The sequence below is a fragment of the Artibeus jamaicensis genome, unplaced genomic scaffold, assembly GCF_021234435.1.
Source record: "Artibeus jamaicensis isolate MK-2021 breed Jamaican fruit bat unplaced genomic scaffold, CSHL_Jam_final scaffold_916, whole genome shotgun sequence".
NCBI lineage: Eukaryota > Metazoa > Chordata > Mammalia > Chiroptera > Phyllostomidae > Artibeus > Artibeus jamaicensis.
In genome coordinates this window covers 6,851,655-6,876,225 of record NW_026522059.1, presented here as the reverse complement: position 1 = coordinate 6,876,225, position 24,571 = coordinate 6,851,655, and the positions used below count along the sequence as shown (strand labels likewise).

General features: G+C 40.3%; 1 protein-coding gene and 1 non-coding gene across 8 annotated transcripts in view; both read right to left on the bottom strand.

Moving 5' to 3' along the window:
* CYRIB (CYFIP related Rac1 interactor B) overlaps positions 1-24,571 on the bottom strand; it is a 130,197-nt gene that overhangs the window by 39,472 nt on the left and 66,154 nt on the right. For 5 of the 7 annotated variants that reach the window (XM_037166760.2, XM_037166764.2, XM_037166758.2 and 2 more), the window contains one exon: positions 11,100-11,138. The exons of 1 other annotated variant lie outside the window; for it this stretch is intronic. Coding sequence is in view for 1 of the 6 variants with exons in the window: in XM_053660898.1 (XP_053516873.1) it covers positions 11,100-11,141 (42 nt within the window). In the remaining 5 variants the exon portion in view is untranslated. Of the gene's footprint in view, positions 1-11,099; positions 11,142-24,571 lie in introns of all 7 variants that reach the window. One more of the 7 variants, XM_053660898.1, reaches the window with a different exon arrangement.
* LOC119064864 (small nucleolar RNA SNORD102) lies at positions 6,735-6,802 on the bottom strand. The gene has a single exon (XR_005085502.2). It is a non-coding gene; the product is annotated as a small nucleolar RNA SNORD102 (small nucleolar RNA).

Genomic DNA, 24,571 nt, shown 5'->3' with positions numbered 1-24,571 from the left:
TCTTTGTTTTGTATACTACTCTACCCCCAAGTCCTAGAACGATGCCTGGGATACTGTAGGTAGTTACGAATGTTTGTTAATAACTCCTGATTAAACATACACACAGTGTGTTCCAAAGAGGGGAGAGGAAAGACCAAAATATATATTGACAACTGAAAACTTTGAATTGAAAATTAAGGTGTTAAAATCCAGAAAGAACTCGCTGGCTTCCCAAATTGATAATGTCAGTCTCCCTCTCTTTGTGTCAAAGCCATAAACTTTATGACAACTATTAAGAATTTTTAAATGTTAAATATTATGAAAATAAACTAACAGATAATATGAATATCATGTAAGTCCACAGTTTGCCATAGGAATATCCTTCTATGGCCATAATAGGCTCCAAAATACAAATAAGAATGGAGACTAACCTGTATCATACTTCTGATTTTGTAAGACTGAACAGCATTCATGACATTAGACAAAATAAACTTTAAAACTGGTATTAAATTTCATTTAATTTCCTCCAGAAAAATTCCAAATTTTTTCACATCCTCTGAAAAAGAATTCAAAAGAAGCGTGTCAATTGTGCCCCTTCAAAATTTTACGAGGAGGACAAACTCCAAAATCAAGTCAACATCCATTATCATCCTCAACACAGATAACTGAATAAAGAATGCAAGGAAATATGATGCAGTGTTAGAAAAAGGAAACGCTGGGAACACACTTTGTTCTCTCCAATAAAATCGAAAACAACGGACGTCCTAAGGACACAATCCCACACCTTCCAATTCGCGGTGGCCGGGCACGTGTGAATGTGAAAGAAAGCCACCACGATGATCACTAGAAATGGCCAACCACTTCCAGTGCAGAAAATGAATTTATCTAATCCGAGCTCAGAATCCTTGGCAAAAACTGTCTTCTAGAAAGTATGTTACTATAAAATGTTCCTGAATTGTACTGTTGTGCATAAAAATGTTACTTCATATTAAATATGCTATTTCTTTTCACACCTGTAAAAACAAAAGGGGGTCGTTAAAATTGACAATGTGCTGCGTTAATGTGAAGTTCAACTATGCTTCTGCTTGACTTGTCTGCCAAGAAATGTCTGGTTCTTGTAGCACATGGTACTATGAATCTGAAGAAATATTAACAGAATGGAAAATCAGCAATGAAGAATCTGATGCCATTTCCACAGACAGTGGAACATACATTGTAAAGGCCAGGAGTGACTGAGGAATTACAAGCTTAAGTTTTGTTCACGCCCTTCGGTTGTGTTTTCAGAAACTATAATACAATGTAATATAACAAAATACAATTGCATGAGCAAAAACATAGTGAATCACTTTCATAATTCTCCTTCCAAAGGCAAACTACCAGAGATATACAAGTGATTCTGGAATTGCTTTGTCATATACTGAACCAAGCAGCTACTGAACGTTAAAAGACTGCTTTCATATAAAAGTTATTAATATTATACTCTGAAGATAGTAACGCCAACACAAAAAATATTACTAATAAGCAATGGTTCTTTCAGACAACCTAATTCACCTGCTGGCACCTGCTTAAGATACTGGGTAATTACTGAAAAATTGTATGGCCCACGCCAAAAAGGTCCTTCTAATCGATCTACTCACAGCAGGTGATGCGATGAGGTGACTGCAGAGCTGAAAGGCAGGCAGGGATTCCCAGGGTGCTGCTGCCCTGACAGCCACTGCATGGCCCCAATTCCTCATTTCTAGAGCTCAAGTGACTGCAGAAAGCAGCAAGCACAAACTAAAATAGCAGAAACTTAAAAAAATTTCAAATTGTATCGACAATCTCTCGTAGCACATCTGCTTCTGGAAATATCCAGATCCCACCTTCCTCAAACACTGCACAAAGTCTCGCTGCAGAACCACTGTGAAATGGCAACTTCACCACTGAAAGCAAACGCTTGTTTGATACTGCAGAACAAGTGGCAGAGTGACTCCAGGAGGAACCTCGCAGCCGATGATAAACAGCGTAAGAATAACATTCAAAATATGACTACTAAAACTAGTAACATTGTAATCATTCAATTTCGATAAATTTTCAGGTGTTTTATAAAAATATTTTTTTTTCAGAGAGAGGGGAAGGGAAGGAGAAAGAGAGGGAGAGAAACATCAATGTGCAGCCCCCTCTCACTTGGCCCCCACTGGGGACCAGGCCCGCAACCCCAGGCATATGCCCTGACCAGGAATTGAACCATGACCCTCTGGTTTGAAGCCCACGCTCAATCCACTGAGCTACACCAGCCAGGGCTAATTTTCAGGTTTTTTAATGTATCTAAAAAATTTATCTTACGATGATATTCAGCTTTGGCTTTAGTTAAGCGTTGACTTAATTGGCCAAATATGCATTTGGTGCACCTCTGATACAAGCACACAAAGTAATCCCTCAACACAGTGCAGAGTAAATATCCAATATGTACCTACTGAATTACCTTAATAACTGTAAACAGGTGGGATCCAGCGGCACCTCTTCTATTCGAAGGGTCAGTTGGGCACAAAATAATTTCAAGGAGAGGCATAATCCTAATTCCTCCCAAGCTTCTGATAAGACTACAACTCACGTTAGGAACATGGCAGCTGACGGTACTGAATGGACCGACTTTATGTAAGATGCTGAAAAGCACCACAGGTGGGTGCCAGAGTGGCGGAGAGAAACCTCTGACTCGGGCGTCTGCAGCAGCTCCCTGACATTATGCTACTGAGGGCCCTGCAGAGGTTCATCGCACCCTGGCCTCCTTCCCACCACACTTACTTCTCTTCCCACCCTTCCCAACAAGAGGGGTTGCTAAATCGTATCTTTTGTTCTAGCACAATAACAATGGGCAACGACTACTTATTCATTAAGTGGCATCACCAAGATTTCCCTTCTTCCCTTGCTCTTCCTTGTTTTCTGATCTCTGTGTGGTAAACATGCCTAAGTAGAACCAAAGCACCCAGGTTCTGCTGTTGATAAAATGAGTAGACTTAACATCCCCTCCAGGACTCTATATCCAGAGGGGGTTTTTTTGCCCACCCGTATCCCTAGACAATTTGAGCATGAGCTATCGAAGAACTAGAACTCAGGGGAAGCATGAAAATATTACTGTACTTAAACCGACACGGGTAAATAAATGCTGTACTGTCAGAGGTGAACACACTCTCACCCCCAAGCCTATTCCTCTGCTTTGTGATGTTGAGACTAAGAACTGCAAAGCGTATTTCCTGCACTGTCAGCCGACTTCTCATTAGGTTCCATCAGTGGGAGACTAAGCAGACTGGAAGGTGAGAGAAAAAAGGACCCTCTCTCTGGTTTTCCAATCCTGTCAGCAAAAGACAGGCTTCGCTCCAGCTCTGGCTCCCCGTGAGCCCGGAGCCGCGGTGCAGCGCGCCCACCCCCCCAGAAGTCTCCACTTCCAACTGAAAGGGCTCCTTGAGCTCCTAAAACCTGCCTACCCTTCCGCTTCCCTTTGTTTCCCCAACTTTACAAGTGATATTTGCTTCCTGTGGTTACCATTAATGTCTAAGTTATTTACAAGTGATTTTTAAAAAAGGAATATATATATTTGGTTTGTTCCCCAATGTATTTTGTTTTTCTTTTTTCATTAAATTTATTGGGGTGTCAGTGGCCAACAGGGTCATACAGGTATCAAGTGTACATTTTTACGATACGTGATTTGCATATTGCATTGTGAGAATATTAGACTGAGCGAAATATATTTGGTCTGCATCCCCAGTTCCTAACAGAGTTCCTAATCCCCTGGAATTTCCTGAGTGACAGGAGCCTCTTCTGTTTTAATGAGGTGACTCTTGGAAGGCCCCTAAATAGCTTAAAGACAGAGGCTCCTTAAAGAAAGACAAGGCTAGAGGATTGTCTTCCTAAAAAAAAGACAAAGCATGATTAGAGGGTTGGAGCTTTCAGCCCCATCTCCTGACCTCTGGGCTTCCAATACTATGTAAGTAAATTCGTATGTTGAATCCCCAGTTTAAAACCCCTAGCAAGGTCTGTGCTTTCCTGGTTGAAATCTGACTGATACAGAGGACGTTCTAGTGAATAGCTTAATCTTTACCCTTACCAATACCACCTAATCTATCATCGCCTGGTACTGGTGTAGCTGCTAATAAAGTGAATCTATGCTTCTCTTTCCTTGGCAAAATGTAAAATAAGAGAAGCAGGAGTCAGTTATGACAGGGTGCGCAGCTACAGCAGCATTACAGTCATACTAAAATCTCCCCATGACTCCCTACCACATGTCAAGATCAACATATAGTATTAGTCTCGTACTTATATGGCATTAAGTTATGTGCCACCTTAAAGAAATGTGACATAAATGCACAATGGAATGAAAACTGGGAAACCTGATTTCTAGTCTTGACTCTAGCACAAAATAAGCGACTTCATATAAGTCAGTTTACTTGTTAGACCGAGTTTCTCACATTGCTTCTGACATTGATTTTACATGTTACATGCATCTTTACTAATGCTGACATCTAGTGGATATACTTAGATTTAGTATTTTAAAATGAAAAGTATTATTTAAGCTATTTAAATAAGACTTACTAGAATGCCTGACCATGTGCAATAAATATAACAAATCAGGAGATCAATACTGCCCCTTAATGGAAGTAAACCATAATAAAATAGTATTATATTATATTAAATTGTCACAACATCTTTGACTTTGATTCAGAGAGTACTAGTACAACTACTCTTCCATGCCTCCAGCCATTAAAATTAAACACCAATGCAAATCCCTGCCCCAGCTGCAAACTCAGAACCAATGTGTCCTGCCACATCTCTCCCAGTGGTACAGAGGAGGGCTAGCACGGAGTTCCAAGGTAAGTCATCTAGAAGTGCACAGAATGATGGATGATGAAAATATGAAACAACAAGCAAAATTCAAAATTACCTATTTATAAGAATTTATTATGAAGGTTTCTCTTGAAAAAACAGGATCATTAAATTAAAAACAGTATTCCAAATTCACTTTCTTAAAATTTCCCACTATTTTAAAATCCATGAAAAAATTACATATATATACATATTTGGTAAACTATATATACTGAAATGCATGGGAATGATAAACACAAAATTTAAGCTAGTGCTTATTTCTAGGGAGAAAAGGCCATCATACTGGGCAATGTCAAAGTGTGGGTAACATTCTAGTTCCTCAACTGCTGGTGTCTTTTTTTTAGGTTTTTACATTTACAAATAAAGGTATATACATTCTTTTGTATGTATCAAGAATTTGAAAAGTTTAAAAAATGTAAAGCCACTGTTGCTCAAAGAGTATATAACTCACTCAAAAACACCCAACAAAAATAACTGGGTTGGAATGCAGGTGCTTGAACTCTTTCTAACACTCATATGACGACGCATGGATGATCTAATAAATAAAAGCCTCACCATTATGTAAAACATCGAATCCTTCTACATCCGGTGATTATAGTGCCTGGTCCTGCTGGTTGCTGTTTTAAGTCACGCTACCTTTGCTCAGCTCCCGCCTGCCAATCTCCGTGACAGACACTGAGTATCTGGCACTGAAAAATCCAGAGGGTGGAAGAGACTGCACGAGACAGTGTGGCTTTCTTTCAAACAGAAGCAAGCAAACAACACTAAAAACATACAGAAAAGGGAACACTTGACCAAAGGCTTCCCAATGAGGCTGATTCTGTCCTGTTTTCTTTAAAGCAGGAAACAATTCAAACATAAAAACTCATATTCTACCACCCCGATTAAAGCGGGGACACTCTGCTGTACTTGCTTCAGATGCCTCCCTACATCTCTGTGCTTAACCACCCCAACCCTCCCAGCCAACTTCCCTCCCCTCTCCTCCCCCATATCCTCAGGTAACCAGAACCTAAAGCATGCTTCCTTTTCAAACACACTTAGTTTTTTACTACAAAGGTATGTATTCATACAGAACACAGTACTCTATTGTGCTTTTCAATCTGTATAAATGATACACTCAAGGAAATCTGCCAGGATATGTCATAAAGGAATGAGCATCAATCCTCATTATCGTCCCCTGACTGACAGAGTCGAGAGGTTTCTAAAGCCCTTCCTTCTCCTTTCTTTCTCTCATAATTTGAGTTAAAAGGTAAAGTATTCTCTCAAGTGAGATATTCCTTACTTTTTTGATGGGTTGGGGTCCCTTCTTAACATTAATGGGAAACAGTCACTATGAGGAGTGGAAGACATCAAGCAGAATGACCTTATATCCAATTATCAATGAGTAAGAAAATCTTAGACCAGGAAAGGACTACTCGTGCTGCTATGAACGTCTGTCCCCTCAAAATTCATGTGTGGAGATCATAATGCCCAGACAGAGCCTTTGGGAGGGAATAACTAAGTCATGAAGGCAGAGCCCTGGTGAACGAGATCAGTGTCCTTATCTAAGAGACCCCAGAGGACTTCCCGAAAGCTCTACCATGTGAGGACACAGCAAGGCAATGGTGGGCCCCGACCAGGACCCGACCAAGCTGGCACGCTGACCTTGGAAATTCCAGCCACCAGAACTGTGAAAAATAAACTCTGTGGTTGGTAAGCCACCTAAGTTTATGGTATTTTGTCACCGTGGCCCAAACTGACTTAGATACATGCTACAATGAAAGACTGAAGCTTGACCATCCGACCTCAGTATGAATTTATTCTATAATATCGATGACAAGGAGCCAACTAGCCTGTACTTTATTCTTCATGGCTATACCCAATAAGTCACTCTATTTTCTTTTATTTTTCTCAAGAGCTTTCATAGCTGGTAAAATGAATTTTTCACGTTGCTTTAGGCAATCAGAAAGACAACCATTAAGCACTCTATTTTCAAATGATTTAAATTTTAGACTTTGGTCAATTTCTAGAAACTTCAGCCAATGACCAAATGATGCACAATTAATCCAACATGAATTCTGCCCTCAAGAATCACATAAAACTTGTATTAAGCTGAAATTCACTGACATTAATTTCTCCTCGTTGGCCCCAGCTCTCCCTGGCCTCCTGGAACCAAACAAAACAATACCTGAGCCACCTGAAATATCTTACTATACATATTTAACTGAAGTATCTGAAATATCTTACTATACATATTTAACTGAAGTCCAAAGAAAGTTATCCAACGGACAATATACATATAATCACACAGGCCAAAAATTACAAACAAGGTATCTCCTGTCAAGTAATTATGGAGATTTAGGTTCTGAAAGAGAATAATGTTTAGAAGGAGTTACTGAGGAAATATTCACCATAAGGACCTTCTTAAACAGAGACTAAGGAAGTAAGGGCAACAGAACCATTTCCCTTTGAATATGACAAGAATTTCACCTTTGTGTCCAAGCACCCGCAGAAGGCCTTGGATGCTGTTAAGTACCAGATGAAAGTGAAAGTCAACAAATGAGATCTCATTGCGGGCCAAGTACTACACTAAGCAGTGTATGTACAGTATTATCTTGTAAAATCCTCAACCATTTTTTGAGGTTGGTTAGCATTACAATCCTCATTTTACTTCTGGGCAACCTCAAGATCAGAAGAAGTAACTTGCTACACAGTGAGGCTGCAATTCTCACTCAGGCAAATCTGTGTTCCAACAGTTCTCTTGACCATTTTACCATATTGCTTCCTAGTCATAAATGAAAGTACACATAATTCATCCCAAAAGATTCAAAAAATTTCAGTTGTTTCTGAAAAAAATTAATTCAATACTAGTATTAAAATGTCTGAAGTAGCAATAAGAGAAAAAAATCACAAGATGACTAGGAAAAGATGGCAGACATACACCAGGAAATGTCCTACCCTGGCCGGGTAGCTCAGATGATGAGAGCAGGGCTACCCAAACCCCAAGAGGTGACTAGCAGCCTAACTTCATCCTGCTCCCCCATCACTCGCATACCCACCTGAGCTCCACGCCCCCCAGCTTCACCCCACTCCCCACTGTATTACCACCTGACCTCCATCATCCTTCCCCAATCCCACCCTGTCTGTGGAAAAACTGTCTTCCATGAAACCTCCACAAAAACAGTCCCTGGTGCCCAAAAGGTCAGGGACCACTGGGTTAGAGGGCCATCCTAATACACCAAGGTTGCAGGTTCAATCTTTGGTCCAGACACATACAAGAAGCAACCAATGACTGCATACATAAGTGGAACAACAAATCAAAGTTTCTCTCTTAAAATCAATTAATAAAAATTAAGAAAGAGAGAGAGAAAGGGAGAAAGAGAGGGAGAGAGAGGGATGGATGGAGGGAGGGAGGGAGGGAGGCTGGCTGGCTTAAATATTTCCCTAGCATTGTCAGGTCTTTCTGTCTGAGCCTGGCACACTGAAGAATTTATACAGTGAAATTATAGGAGGTCACTGCCAAATGTTTCCCTTGTTCCTGAACTTCAATTAAAATCATTCAATTAAATATAACTCCTTAAGGTTCATCATAAGCAGTATACCACAGCAAAATATAAATGTTCTCTTCTTGGTAATCACATAATTTTAAAGAGAGGTACTTGAATAATTCTACATTTATAAATCAGTATCTCATATAATGCTAAAAAGACTCCAACAGAGGACATTACATTTTGATCTTGCAGAGGAGGAGGTAATTATAACTGAATGTGTTTTCATTGCATCACTTTAAAAAATACTGGTTGGACAATGGAGACAGATTCGCTGAGTAAATTTTAAAAGTATACTCCATAACTACTTTCAAATGACAAGGCCTGATACCTTTCACTAAATAACACTGTAAAAGCTGATTTACCACCCCCAGAAAAACTTATTAACAACAAATAGGAGGCATTCCACTGTTTTCTTATACTGGAGCACATTCATTTTAAATGGTTTTTTTCAAAATGTTAAGTAAGACAAATGCAGAATGTATATATCATGTAGTTTTCTAAACTAAGTACATTGTTATCCAATAATTATAGCTTTTAAAGTTCTACATTGCATATACAAGGACAATATTTATTCAAACCAAAGTTCAACCGATTTAACTATTTTGAATGTTTTCACCGTATGTCTGAAGTTGCAAGGAAGTGACAGAAATGAGAAAGGATAGAAAATCTGAGCTTAGAATATAGGGTTCATGAAATGACTTGAAACCATGTAGCTCAATTCTCTCACTTTTTTTTTTAAGGGATGGAGAACTATAGAAACTTGGTGACTTGGGCAAACGCAGCAAATTAGTTTTGGGGTTGTTGGGGGTTTTTTTAGTGGAGCTTAAGCTGATGACCTTGGCAGTGCAGCTTTTGAGAACATCTTTAAAATACGGCATCAGGGTCAGATCATATTGACAGAACCAAAAAAATCCCACAAGTCAAGATACCCACTGTGTTCCCCTCAAAACAAGTATTAGTGCTGTTTTTGCTGCCAACCGAATTTCAATAGATCTGCCCTGCCCTTCATTTGCGGTCAGCTGCAAGGTGCTGAACACACACTCAGATCGAGTGAGGCCACTCTGGGCTCTTCCTAACAAGAGGCTGGCACACTGTCATTGTACAGCTCCTGCTGAAGCAGCTTAGAACACTGGATGGTTTTGCCAGCCTTGAGCTTGTTTGTGTGTTTCCGCAGCATCAGAACACTTACTATCTGCATCCTTCCTATGGCAATTAATTATGACATTTCTCTTGTTAAACTTTTGGCATCTTGAACTACTTTATTTTTTACATGTATAGTTCACATTTCTTGAACAAGAATGTGAGTTCCTCTGAGGCAGCAAATTCCAAGGTTTAACACTTATCTTCTACACCATTTTCCACAGAATCTTGTTTCATGATTATTAACCATCAATCAGAAGTTTTTTCAAAGCTAGTTCAAAAACTTCTAGCCTACACCATTAGGATGTTTTTTAAGGTATAGATGTGTAGTGTAACTTAAGATTAGTTACAAAGAACATAAAAAAACCTCTCTTATCAAATATGATGAAGGAAAAAAGGCCTAGGTGATTCTTTGCTAACAGGAGTTTGATTTTAATCTGGGGTCGAGAGAGAGAATTCAGTGCCTATGAATCTGGATGGGAAACTTTTCACTAACTATGCAAAATTTAGCAATTCCTTCAATCAAGAGTATAAAAGCAACAAACCATAGTATGAACCTGTCATCAATAAAAATAAGAGATATTTTCATATTTTATTAATTACTGTCAACTCCTCACTTTTAAAAATTATAGTTAAGTATTTAGCAGAACTGTCACCAAAGCTTATTCTCGGTAAGAAGTATATACATAACTCTAACAGAAATTTGTATTTTTAATATGTGTTAACTTTTTCAATATATCTGGTTCCCTTTTTAATCCTCTTTTACTTCCTAAAGAAATCATTACAATAATTATTCTGAGAAGGGATTCACAGGCTACACTCGAAGTCGCGGCACCAAACATGGTTGAGAGCTCCCCGCACTGACGTGCAGAGCAGGTACGGCGATCCCAGTCCCAAAGGACATCTTGGTAACAGGCACGGCAGGTCTAACAGAATGCCAGGCAAGTTTCGAAATATAAATGTCTCTATTTATGGCTAGGAAGAGCACCAACAGATTTAAGCTGATCATTTTCATTTGAAGAACACCAACCATAGGATCTATAGAAAAATGATATTTTCAAATACCCATTAACTTGTTACAGTTACAGAACTATTAATGTTTAAGTACATAGGACCATTTAACAGTAACTATTTTTTGTTGTGCTGTTTACTTCTAAGACTTTTTAACAATTATCAAAAGCAGTAATTGGTAGAATTCTTATTATGAATGTATGTAAAACTGTCCTCCCTTGTAGGTTCCAATTGAATAAATATTTTAATCTACTAGAATTATGGCTTAGACCTTTTCTGACCAACTACACTGGTGATAGCTGAAATCACGTAAAAGGTAATTTACAAACAAAACACATACCTCTCCTATTGAAAGAAAGCTGTAAAAAAAGGTTCTAATTAATTTACATTTTTCTACTACTTCCTAGTCTAAGCCACAAACTAAACAATATAGGGTATTATTCCCTAAAGATATTTTTAGCAATTAAATATTATGCACAGAACATTTTCCTTAAATTAGGTTTAGCCAATGTATGTTTTAATTTAAATCATGACTTTTCTTTGTATTCGAATAATCATTTCCCCCAAAGACATATTTACCTTCAGCCAGTGCTGGTGATTCTGTTCTCGTCCCTCTATCTGTTTAAAGAAAGAAAAAAGAAAGTCTAAAACATTATTATACTTCAGAACAACTTGAACTTGACTAACACGAACGCTAAGGTTCATGAGGGCGATCATACACCACGTGCACAGGCTGCACATGTGCGTATGCACGTGTCTCCTTGGATCAACGCAACAACCGTCTACAGAAGACCTACTAAGAGTAAGGCCTAGGTTACACCTGGGAAATACAAATCAGTGACAAAACACCCTAGCTGTCACCCTCAGACAGGCTAGTAAGTGTACTAACAAAAGTGCACAATTCTCATCATAGCTTATGAAACAGAAGAAAACCAGGGAAGAAAATAATTTTTTTATTCTTGTAATGGGGCCTAAAATACATCAAAAGAGGCATATTTCTAAATTCCATTACAGTCTAAGTTCATTCCGTTTCAGTGTGCTATTGAGAAAAATCAGGTTCACTGCAGGTGTCAAGACCCTTGTACTCCGTGACAATGACCTATTACTTGCCAGAGGCATGTGTGGCAAAACCCAAGTGAACCACACGATCCTCTCTTGGACAGGCTTTACTATTTCAGAGCCTAAAACAATTTTAGGTAAAATTAAATCTTCAGAATGAGTTTATTCTAATTCTCCAACTAAGAGCAACTACAGCCACTATAACAAACCAGCTTAGTTCACACAGAATGAGAAGAAACCTTTGACCAATGTAACTTAGTCACCTTTATGTGAAAATGTCCTTCCCTAATGGTTTATTCTATAATCCAAGAGTCCTGGATTTAACAAACACACAATTTCTATGGATAAAAGTGTTGGGTAACACCTTGAGGGGATGGGGCACTGCCTTCCTAAAATGACATGACATTCACATGTCTTCCAAAGGCTGAAACGTGGTGCTGTGTCACTGACAGACTGTAAAAACAAACACAAGCCCTGGCTGGGTGGCTCAGTTGGCTGGAGCATCCTCCCGTAGAGACCCAAAGACTGAGGGTTTGATCCCTGGTCAGGGCACATCCTCGGTTGCAAGTTCAACCCCCAGCTGGGACACACAGAGGAGGCAACCAATCAATGTCTCTCGTTCACATCCCTGTTTCTTTCCTTCTCTCTCTCGCTCTGCCTCTCCCCCACCCCGCCCCTCCTTACCTCCCTCCCTTCCTTCCTTCCTTCTCTCTCTAAAACAAATGGATATATCCCTGGGTGAGTTATTAAAAAAACTGGTCATGGCTCCAGGAACCAGTGGATGGAAGTAAGACTGGCAACCCTGGGTTCCACTGGATTAGAAATTCTGATTCTGGAAATCAGGAATGAAGGGGTTTCATGCTCTGAGAGACACAGAAAGAACGCTGAAAACAACTCTCACCTGATCATTCCGAACTCATTCTTTTGGACGGGCGCACTAAGGGAGGAGTTACTACACGGTGGGCGTGGGGGCCCCGTAAACTGACCCTATCAACCATGAGGACTCATGGCTGCTGCTACACAGTGGTGACAGGAGGGCGTGTAGTAAGAACCCGGAGCCTTCAACTGGGCTGTCGTGCTGGGTGGTAACTACAAATGGGCAGCTGCAGCCACTATCCCCTGACGAGGATAATGGGAGGACCGGCACTGATCCCTCGGGGAGGTTTGGGTTACTCTTCCAGAGAGAATGCCTCAAGCTGTTGAAGTGCTGGCCAAAGGCAAGGGAAATCTAGAGTGAGTGGCAGAAGACTGAACTAAGGAGAACTACCCCACCACCCCTCCTGCTGTAAGCCTAATGTCAAGACCATGGCCAGCCACCACCTTGAAAGCTTTGTCAGAGGTTGGACTAATAATGCAGAGTACCAGGGGGTAGGCCGAACGGGACATCTCCTGTGCCCCACCACACATTTCCACTCCCGCTGAGGCACCTCCCCTTCGCTGCACGCCCAGGCTGCTCTCAGCCCACAGGCTTTGCTGTAAGATGCCTACAGGAACTCTCCAGCCATCGTGAGGTACAAATGAACCCTGTGGGCAAGCCCTGCCCAATGGGGGAGGGGATCTGGTAGATACATATCTCCTCCTCCTACCCAGAGGCACATTCTCCCTGCCTTTCAGAGGCTTCCTCAGGATCAAGTCTCACCTGCTCAGAGAAGTGAGGGACCACGTTGGTCAGTAACGCACTGACCCTTGCACTGACTGTCCTTCCTTCCAGTTTCACGTGCCCCAGTTTCCTGTTAACAGGTGCCCAAGTAAACTGCCTGAGACGTCCCTGTCTCAGGCTCTGCTTCTGGGGAGAACCAAGGTCAAGACACTTGTCCTTCAGGACACCATACTCACTTCCTTTTCATCCCATCTCACTGGAGGCTCCTTGCTAATCTCTGCCAAACTCCTCTCAAACCCCTGCACTGGAGGGCTCAGCTAGGGTCCTCCACTCCCCTTGTCATCTCAAGTTTTTAAATGTCATCTATGTGTCAAATTTTATGCCGTCTAGACATTTCTCTCCAGTGCCACACTGCTCAATAATCTCCACTATGATTTTTAAAAAGATTTTATTTATTTTTAGAGAGAAAGGAAGGGAAGGAGAAAGAGAGACAGAAACATCAGTAAGTGGTTGCTGCTCCCATGTTCCCCACTGGGGACCCAGCCTGCAACCCAGGCATGTGCCCTGAACAGGAATCAAATCAGTGACCTTTTGGTTTGCAGGCTGGTGCTCAATCCACTGAGCCACATCAGCCAGGGCTCCACTAAGATTTGTATTAGATACCCCAAACTTAACATGTCCAAAAGTGAACTCCTCACCTTCTCCCTCAAATCTGTCTGCAGTCTGCCCCATCTCAGGGATAAACCTCTAACCCTCTAGCTGCACAGGTAAAAACCGTGGATTCCTCTACAACTACTCTTCCTTACATATCCCATATTCCACTCAAATTCTCAGTACCTAAAATCTTCATGCCTACTATTCTATCTTCTATTAACTCAAAGTTGAAGGTTCAGCTGCATGAACAGTATTAGACCTACTACTTTGTATTAAGAGCCTCTAGGACAGGGTTGCAAACTTAAATGCACAGGAGAATTAGCAGGAGTGGGAATTAGGTTAAAAGTGCCAACTAGAGCAAATGTGTATACTTAATTTAAAGGATGTCATTGCTATTAACATGCTATGCTGCTGGATATACATTTAATTTTTAGATGTTATTAACAAGTTAAATAAGTTTTATAAATACTCAGGAAGCCAAAAGAAACTGTCTGAGAGCTATATTTGGTTAATGAACCTTCAGTTTGCAACTTCTGCTCTAGAAATTTGTATTGCCTACAATTTACATATTACTTCTAATCTTTTACTTTTCTCCACCAGTTAGGAGATGATCAGAGAGCTATTTATGTTCAAAACCTAACCCCTCTGGTTTTCCTCAAAAGCTCCTCTTGGGTCAATGTTACTACAAATGGATGAATAAACACTTCTTTGCTTTTTCTGCCAAAGAAAAACTTCCTTCCCTAAGGCTGACAGCAGCCACCCAGAAATAAACAAAACAAGTAGCTTGTCTGGTCACCTTCATACTTTTATAAACCACAGAAGAAAAACCCAGTGCCACTTGCATAAAACCATAAGAGAAAATTCTGTTTATCCTGTCTCTTAAAAAAAAAAATAAATAAATAATATATATATATATATATATATATATATATATATATATATATATATATATTTTTTTTTACAGAGATGGGAAGGGAGAGAAACATCCATGTGACAAAGAAATATCAATGGGTTGCCTCCTGTGTGCACCTGACCAGGTACCGGACCCACAACCCGGGCATGTGCCCCGACCGGTAATGGAACCAGCAGCCTTTTGGTCTGCAGGATGGTGCTCCAACCAACTGATCCACATGGGCCAGGGCCTATCCTGTTTAATTCTGAGTAAATCAAGAAATAATAAGACATACAGTTGTTTTCATCCTTAGAAATGAAACGTCAGGTCACAAACACTGATTATCACATATCATGTGAATTAGATCATCCAGGCCACTAAAATCCACAAACCTAGAGGTTCTTCAGATAAGTGGTCAAATCTGTTTGCCTCCAAAAAAACATAAAACGTGAGAATCATGACTTCAGAGCATTCTGACAACCACATTTACAGCTCTGCAGTATTTCAAATGACGGTATACAGATCTAACTGGTTACACATCCCAGTCTGTGTTCCTTCTTCACCTGGGTATATGATAAAATCTAACTGAATTCAGTCTGTTTAAGTTCCCCTTGACATTCAAAGAACAATCTGAAAAGCCATCTCAGAAAAAGAAAAAAGCACTTGAATTAAAGAGCCTACTGACCAAGTTTCCAGATAAGACAGTATCGCCAAAGCACATCATCCTGCATCCTTCAGCATCCTGGACATGACTTCGTTGTTTAAAAAATGTGCACGTACCTATGTGTGTGTGCACACATACAGTGCCTTCTTTCACATTTCTTGTTAAACTATTAATGATGTTAAGTTTTTTTTCCCTCCACAATTGTAAAACTAGTTCTTTCTCATGTCTCCATCAGGCCTTACTTATCTGTAACAGGACCACTGACATGTTTGAAATGCCCTGGATCAGACATTCGACATATAAGTGCATGTGATAAAGCTAGATACAATCTTCTTAAAATATCCCCCTGGCACTTTGCATGATTCATTTCACAGAAGCCTAACAATCTAATGAAATAAAATTATTAGCCTGTTTTCCTTGATGAAAAAACAGAGGCTTCAAAGGGATGCACTTGCCCAGAGTTATAGGGGGGAGGGGAGGAGCATTTTTCAGGAAAAAGCCCTATTCAAGCAATAATGATCACAGTATTCCTTTCTGTAAACATGACCTGCTGTAAAATAAATACTCCCCCTAACTTCTACCATAAAGTTAAAGATTATTCCTTAAAAAATGAACCACAACAGTGTAAATGGGAAGCCTGGGCAAGGGTGAGATCAACATGACCACTGGGATTTGGGAAACACTATTACCAGTACTTTTCTCCCTTTTTATGATTTACTGGGGTGACACTGGTTAACAAAATTATACAGGTTCCAGATGCTGAAGTCCACAACACATCATCTGCACACTGTACCGTGTGCTAGCCACCCCAACTCAGGTCTCCTTTTATCACCACTTATCCCCCATCCCCTCCCCCACCTCCCTCTATCGCCTCCCCAGGAAATCACCACACTGCTGCTTGGGTCCATCAGTTTCTTCTCTTTTCCTTCTTTTGCTCAACCCTTCCACATTATTATTATTATTATTATTATTAACCATACCCATAAACATACTTTTGTTAAATACAGGATGCTTTATAGTTTTTAATTTTCTCTCATCTTTTACACCCCATCACTGACCAACTGCACCTTTCAGAGCCCACAGAGATCAGGCACCACCTCTTCCTCAGGTCACGCAAAGGCTGCAGAGTCTCGTTGTGTTACCTCCCTGTCTCCCAGCGACAAGTCCATGAGACATTTTACAAAAAGGCTACAAGGGCATTTGCTGACAAAGATAAAAGCTCAGCAAAGAAACACAAGCGGTAACACGGGAAGTCGAATTCTAACGGAACATAAAGGGTGTCACTGCAGAAGTGGTGACTGGGAGCGCGGTGCCAGTGCCAGCAGGGAGACTGGATCCGCAGCCCGGGAAGCTCAGTGAAGGCGACATGAATGAGGAAAGCAGTTTGATGCGGAAAATGAAGGCATCCCAGAGGAAATCACAAAGGCAAAAAAAAATGTCTTATTAAAAAAGCTCTTGGGCCCTGGCTGGTGTAGCTCAGTGGATTGAGCGCGGGCCTGCGAACCAGACAATCGCGGTTTGATGCCCAGTCAGGGCACATGCCTGGGTTGCAGGCCAGTTCCCATCACGGGATGCACGAGAGGCAACCATACATTGATATTTCTCTCCCCTCTCCTTCCCTTCCCCTCTAAAGATAAATAAAATTTTTTAAATCTTAAAAAAAAAAAGCTCTTGGATATATTTCATGGCATTGAGAATGCAACAGATAAAATGGTGAAGTGAATCCAAACTTAGAAGTATGACAATTTGGACAAAACATAAAAATGATGTGCGCTGTGAACTGTAAGCTCACAACAAGGAAGAAAGCAGGCGACTGCTCACTTTTACTGACAGCAAACACTAATAGACCTACCTATGAAAAAAACACATAAATGTCAATAGATCTAACCCACATAAAAGGGAAATAGTCTCTTTTTGAAGCAAAGAATACAATTTCCACCTACCCGTGCCACCCTACAATTGGGGCACTTCGCAGAGTACCTCGAAAATATAGTGACAGAATCACAGACAAGTCCATGGTTGGAAAATCCAGAGTGCCAAAGCTAAATTCACATCTTCATTTGCCATAGCCATTTTTTCTATTGCTGGAAATATATAAAAAAGTATTTAGTAGCAAAATCCTAAGTGCAGAAATTAAGATAATGCTCTACAAAAGCATGGAAGAGGTTCTCTGACTTCTGGGCCTGGGCCAGAAGCATGTCACAAACTTCAAAATGCACACAGCTGTGTTCCGAGCCCCCTGTGCAATTTGTTTAGTCTATTCCACATACATTAACGTCTGCGAAAGAAAACTAGGAACCACTCATAACGCCAAATGCATATATCCCACTCTGAAAATTTCTTAATCTTTAGTATATCATTAAAAACTGGAGAAATAATTTGCAAAATCTGGCATACTGAAAGGTAATCAGCTTTGCTTACAAACAAAGCCAGCGAGTGCACTGTTTAGTTCGGGCTACGGCAGCACGCTGTCAGCCAGGCCAGCGTTACAGGCCTGGTCCTCACTTGGCCTGTACGTGGCAAAGAGAAGCTCTGTGCTTGGGCTGTTGTGCCTCGTTCTCCTAATTGCAGAGAGCTCTATAACCAATATAAATGCTTCACCACCTTCTGGGAAAAAATACGGGTCCACGTGTAATGCAACTTGACAGAAAGAGCACGTTTTAAATTTGAGCAAGAATCTTAAGTCTCTCAGAGCTTCAATGTCTTCATCTGTAGAAAGGAAGATAACACGTACTCATAAGACTGAGAGACGGGCCCTTCCCCCAGGTCTTCGCTGTCGGGCTCGGCCAACCACACTCTGCGCAGGTGCTGTTACACTACCATCCCTGCGGTTCTTAGAGCCCCAGCAATTTAAGCAGCACCAGGGATGTTATGAAGTAAGTTTGTTAATTCAACAAATATGATTAAAATCTTCACTGTATCTCCAGCAGTGCTTGTGATACAAAGAAATAAGAAAAGTTTTTTAAAGATTTATTTATTTATTTTTAGAGAGGGAGGAAGGAGGGGAAAAGAGAGGGAGAGAAACATCAGTGTGTGGTTGCCTCTCACACACCCCCACCTGGGGACCTGACCTACAACCCAGGCATGGGCCCTGACTGGGAATCAAACTGGCGACCCTTTGGTTCTCAGGCCAGCGCTCAATCCACTGAGACACACCAGACAGGGCAGAAATAAGAAAATTTTTATCCTCAAAAAGGCTAATGACTTTCTGTGGAAATAATGCCTGCATACATAAAAAGTAACAAGTCCGTAACAATTCTGACCACCCTAGGTCATTGTTACAGACTACATTCATAATAGAAACTTAGAGAACAAGACAGTGTGAGAGAGGAGCCTGATAATCCAAGTGGGTTCACTATCTCTTCCTGGGCCCCACGACACTATTTCATTCCTTCAAATGTTTGGCTCTTTCCTAAGACTGCATGTGGCTGTCAGAGCCATTCGTCGTTACTGTACCCCTTGCGCTAAGCATAATGCCTGACACATTGTAGTCTCCAGTGTATATGTGCTGAGTAAGCAGATGACTGAATAAGACAACATGATAAAAGATTTAAGGAGACTAGAATAAATGTGATTTCTTTAGAGTTAAGATGGGTCATTATGCTAAAAGGATTTGCTTGGGAAAATGAGCAATAAGGACAGAGCAATATATAAATAAGCAGATAACTGATAAAAAATAGAAACGTATGTAATTTCTATTAACAATGAAAGGGATAGACTTTAAATAAAATATTCTACCATGATCATACAGCGAATGGTTTTTATAGGCTGACAGAATAACTCAAGTGCAACAAGCATAGATAACCACACTGGAGAAGTGATATCTGATATTACTGCATAGCTATCTACCTTGGCAGTAATCAAATAATAGATTTTTAAACAACTATTAAAAATGCTCTGTCACATAATAGTAACAGTTGTGAACTGCTTTCTAATGGCAATTCAACAAACATTAAAAGAGGACCTTCCATAGGCCAGATGTTACACAAAAGGCAGAGTATAAACTGCTGGGTAAGACAGGACGTGCCCTCCAAAAGCTCAGAGTCTGAGATGATGACATGTCAACAAATTCCTACAATACACAGTAATTAGGTGAAATGCTATACTAGAGTTCTACACACAAACTGCTATGGGAAAACAGATGAGGGAGTAGCTGAATTCTATCTAGAGGAGAGAGGCAGAGGGAAGCTAGAGAAATGATACAGAGCTACTGAAAAAAGGGTGGTTAGTTTCTCAAGAGATGGTAATTGTTAGTGGAACTTTGTTTTTCCTAATTTTTAGAAGTTTGCAGAGACAGTCAAGTGAAGAGAGGACTATCTGCAGACTCTGGAGTACATATGTATGTATATGGCCTCATGCTGCCTTAGTGTACCAAGAAGAAATTGTCATTTCCTAAAATCCCTGCCAACATGCACACTTATTACTTCGTGCTACATGCTCACAACAATGTCATGAGAGTTATATTCTCAAAGCATTAGTACAAACACAAGAATAGAGAGCAAATGAACAAATTAAAATTCCTCTGAGTTATGTCATAAATCAGTATCATGCGCTCTATTTCATAGACTTAAACATCTTAGTTTAAATGATTTCTAACAATAAGCATCCACCAAATGAACGATGAATAGATCACTGCCATACTCTGCTGTTACCAATACTTTCATACCATTGGTAATTTTTACCTAGATAGTTCACACTGGAAGATAATAAAAATAAATTATATAATTTAAAAATAAATTTTGAATATAATAAACCTAATCCTAAAAATATTAACTCACAATATCCTTGCGGTTTTACCATTTGCTGTTGTTTATTCAGTAAAACCTTATCAAAATCTATACATCCTTCATTTGCCCCCTTTCCTTTTCACTTAATTTCTATCAGATCTAAGAGCTTTTATTGTGTAGCTTCTGTTTTAATTACATTCTTAGGCATTCATTCTATCTTATCAATAGATATTACATAACAATTTTCAATCTACTGGGAAGTAGACTTGGTTTCCTTGAATTATGAGAAAAACATTTTGAAAGGTGCCAGTAAAGACAGGAAAAACTGTATAGGTATTGAAATTATGACTCTGGAGAGAATTACTGATAATCCATGTTAAATGACAGAAAAGAGAAGATTCATCACTGAAGTCAGCAGATCATCAGTACAGACGTTTGTTGTAGTTAGTACACCCAGCCTCCTTCCTAAGGTACCTTTTTCTCAGGAATTATTAATCTTATGAAAAAAAGTTAAATATACAATTATACAAAATAGCCATACAATTACTACCTTTAAATTCCAAATTAGGAAATGATTATTAATGTTGATTAAGTCTGCTTCTATTCAAGATTTGAGCTTTATGATTATGAGTCATTTACTTAACTTTCCTCTATTAAAAACTAACATTGGAGTTTTTTGTTCCATAACTTAATAATAATTGACAGCTATTATTCAGGTACCCATTAACAACTATTATTAAATTACAGTGCCTGCCCTCTCCTATGCTAAACTATTAGGTGAAATGTTCACATATAGTTGGACTGTATATTCACACGATCCAAAAGTATTACACCACTGGTTCTTTACTAACTGAAAAAGGAAACACGCTTTACAAATGGAGGGAAATGGCAGACACCACCTCAATCCAAGGATCAACCCTACTGTCACCAAAAAATGTGACAGACACTGCGTGCCTCGTGATGTGATACAATGGGAAGTCTTGATTTAGTCCTATGTAAAATAACTGTCCAACATGTTTAACCTGATTCTATTTATAAGGAGCATCACAGAGATGAGTCCAGGTTATGGAACAATTTCTAAGACAACCTGCCTGGATGGGGAGGAGCAGGTACTGGGCCACAGAAAAGCAGTTCCATTTGTGCCACGCGCAGGGCTCCAAATGAGGACAGTGTTGGGGGATATCAATGCAGCACGAGGCGAGAGGTCAGAAGTGTCAGCCCACAAACACTGCTCCTCCAACCCCAAGACTTCCTATCTTGCGAGAATGGTCCAAAGACAAAGGGAACTTGAGAAACCATTCCCAGTGGCAGGAACAGATCAATCCCACAATGTCCTAATCAGACTGGAATGCAACATAAACGGGCCTCTATATTCCTGGTGCTCATTCTCCTTTGGTTAACTGAGCCACCTGCTATCCCCCCAATGAATTCTTTTCCCATCCAAGTTACCCTGTCAGTTTCTGCAGCTTGCAACCAAAGACCCCTGATTGAAGTATATGGAATATTCTGGACTTAAGTAAAAAGCCAACTATAATTTCCTTCCTAATTCAAACCCATTTCTACAAAGAATCAAAACTTAACTATGTTATAAATGTAACTCTGAAGTGCAGAGTACAAATGATCAAAGATACTATCACAATAAAGATGATACAAATCACCTTTTGATATATTCAAGAGGTGCCTAATTCGTTAAAGCTAAAATTTTGTTTCAAAGTACAAAAATTTTTTAAAGATTTTATTTATTTATCTTTAAAGGGGAAGGAGAGAGGGAGAGAAACATCAATGTATGGTTGCCTCTAGTGCGTCCTCTGCTGGGAACTGACCTGCAGGGAACTGGCCTGCAACCCAGGCATGTGCCCTGACTGGGAATTGAACCGCAATCTTTTGGTTCACAGGCCTACACTCAATCCACTGAGCTACAGCAGCCAGGGCTCAAGGTACAAAATTTGAACCTTAAAAAAAGTGGGAGAATATCCACAAAGAATAGATGACAAAAATACCAACATTGTTCTAAAATGTATCAATCAAATAAATAACTAAAAAAAACCCCAAACCATTCTTACAAGGAGTTCTCTCTGCTATGAGATGATGTCTCTTTGTTTAATATATTCCACACTGCTCTGAGAACAATGAGAAGATTCTCCTCCTGGGCCCACCTTTCCTTTAGACTCCTAATTAATATGCTTCCTCGCAAAAAAACAATAAATACATAAGTAAAAAACTACTTTCCATTCTTCCTGAATATCTTTCACATTTCGAATCAAAAGTGGGAATTTTAGCTCTACTAAAACTAACACCTCTTACTTCCTTGATAGTATCCTGTAGTCAGACTGAATCCGCTAACGCATTTGGGTTTTTTTTTTAAAGACTTTATTTATTTGTTTGTTTTTCGAGAAAGGGGAAAGGGGAGAGAAAGAAATGGAGAGAAACGTCAACCTGTGGTTGCCTCTCAGGTGCCCCCAACTAGGGACCTGGCCCGCAACCCCTGACTGGGAATCAAACCAGCGATCCTCTGGTTCGCAGGCCAGCACTCAATCCACTGAGCCACGCCAGCCAGGGCTCCACTTGGTATTTTTAAGGAATATATTTAGAAGTACAACACATGTTAAGGAGAATAAAAACATATTTAAACTATAGAAAATCCTTGCTATAACAAGGGAAGAGATTAGTAATATTTGTGAATACCTTCTGTGTATCATACATTTCACTATAAATCATAATTTTTTCATAAACACTATAAAACAGGTAATATTACCCTATTTATAAAAAGTAAATGAGGAAATTCAACCTCAAAAATTGGTTTACTTGCCCTGACCAGCATGGCTCATTTGGTTGAGTGTCGTCCAGCAAAGTGAAAGGTTGCTGGTTCGATTCTCAGTCAGGGCACAGGCCTGGGTTGTAGGCCAGGCCGAATGCAAGAGGAAACCAACGTTTCTCTCCCTCACTTTCTCCCCCTCTTTCCCCTCTCTCTAAAAATAAATAAATAAAATCTTTTAAAATAACTGGTTTGCTTACCTTGTGTCAGAGCTAATAAGGGGTAGATCTGACTCAAGCAAAGATCTGCCTGGTCCCCAAAGTTCATGACACTTTATCCCATGACAAAATGCCTCATGGACACATTCTTCATTTTCATTGATATGTTTCTTATTAGAAAAACAATTGTAACCATTACCCTGAACAAGCAGAGTCTGTGGGATGTAATCTGAAAGCAACTTTCTGTCCATCATTGTCCTTCAAAGTTATTCTGTGGCAACAGTTAATGTCCCTGAAGTTTTATTTAGGGAGGTCTATGACTTTGGTCACTTTCAAGTTATAAAAGTGATCTGAGTTTAGAAACTGAGAGATCCAGTTTAGAATAATATAATCATCAGAGCTTTCCATTCAAGGTTACAGCTCCTCCTCGCCCCAGGCCAGCACCAGGTGGTGCAGAGGAGACTTCACCCTTCTGCCTTCCACCTACAGTGTCTCTCACTGGAGGGCACATCTGTCACTGCAGGGCACATGCCCCAGGCCGAAGTGTCATATGCTGTCAGTCAGGGCACATTTTCAGGGATGAGGGATGCTTGGGTGCTCTCCCAACTCAGGCCCTGGGGATCTCTCAGCAACGATGTCCTTGATGCAGCAAGAGGCTCCCCTCTGACGATCTAGTCATTTGTCCCCCCTCACTCTGCCTCACACCGCCCTGATCCTGTGGGCTTTTGGTCTATAGGAAACATGTACCCCCTGCCCCAAAGAACTTTGGGGGGGTGGGCCGTCCTCCTGCACAGTAACCTCACTTTGCTTCCAGAACAGCCAGACTTCCTCACACTCAGGCACAAGTGAGACAGACGTCCACCTGTGCCCCGCAAGCACTCCAAGTCGTTACCACAAAGCCCCTGCCCTTGAGGGACAGCACTCCAAAACAGCAACGGGCAAGATGAGGAGAAACTCCTAGCACACCGAGAACTTGATTCAAAAACTCTTCTGATTTCCAACAACTCACTTCAAAAACTATTCAAATTTTCGCCCTGGCCTGGTGGCTCAACTGGCTGGAACACCGTACTGCACCAACAGGTTATGGACTCGATCCCTAATTCCAGGGATGTGCAGGAGGCAAACAACCAATGTCTGTGTATGTGTTTCTCTCGAAAATCGGCTCCGCCTTGCATGAGAATTAAAGGAACATATCCTTGCATGAGAATTAAAAAAACGAACTCTTCTAACTCCCAACTTCCTAAATCTTTTCATACCAATGAAAACAGGATAGGTGTTAGAAGTCGCAGGATCCATTTTCTGGCTCTTTCTTTCGAAAGACCTGCATGGTGTTCTTGCAACTCACTATACTGATTTAGGGACAAACTAAGAATAACAGAGTTCCATTTTAACATCTAACAGGGTGAGATGTTCCATTTAACAGGGTGAGTAAAAGTAGGCTTACAGTTGTTTGTCTGGAAAATAATACAATAATTAAAACAA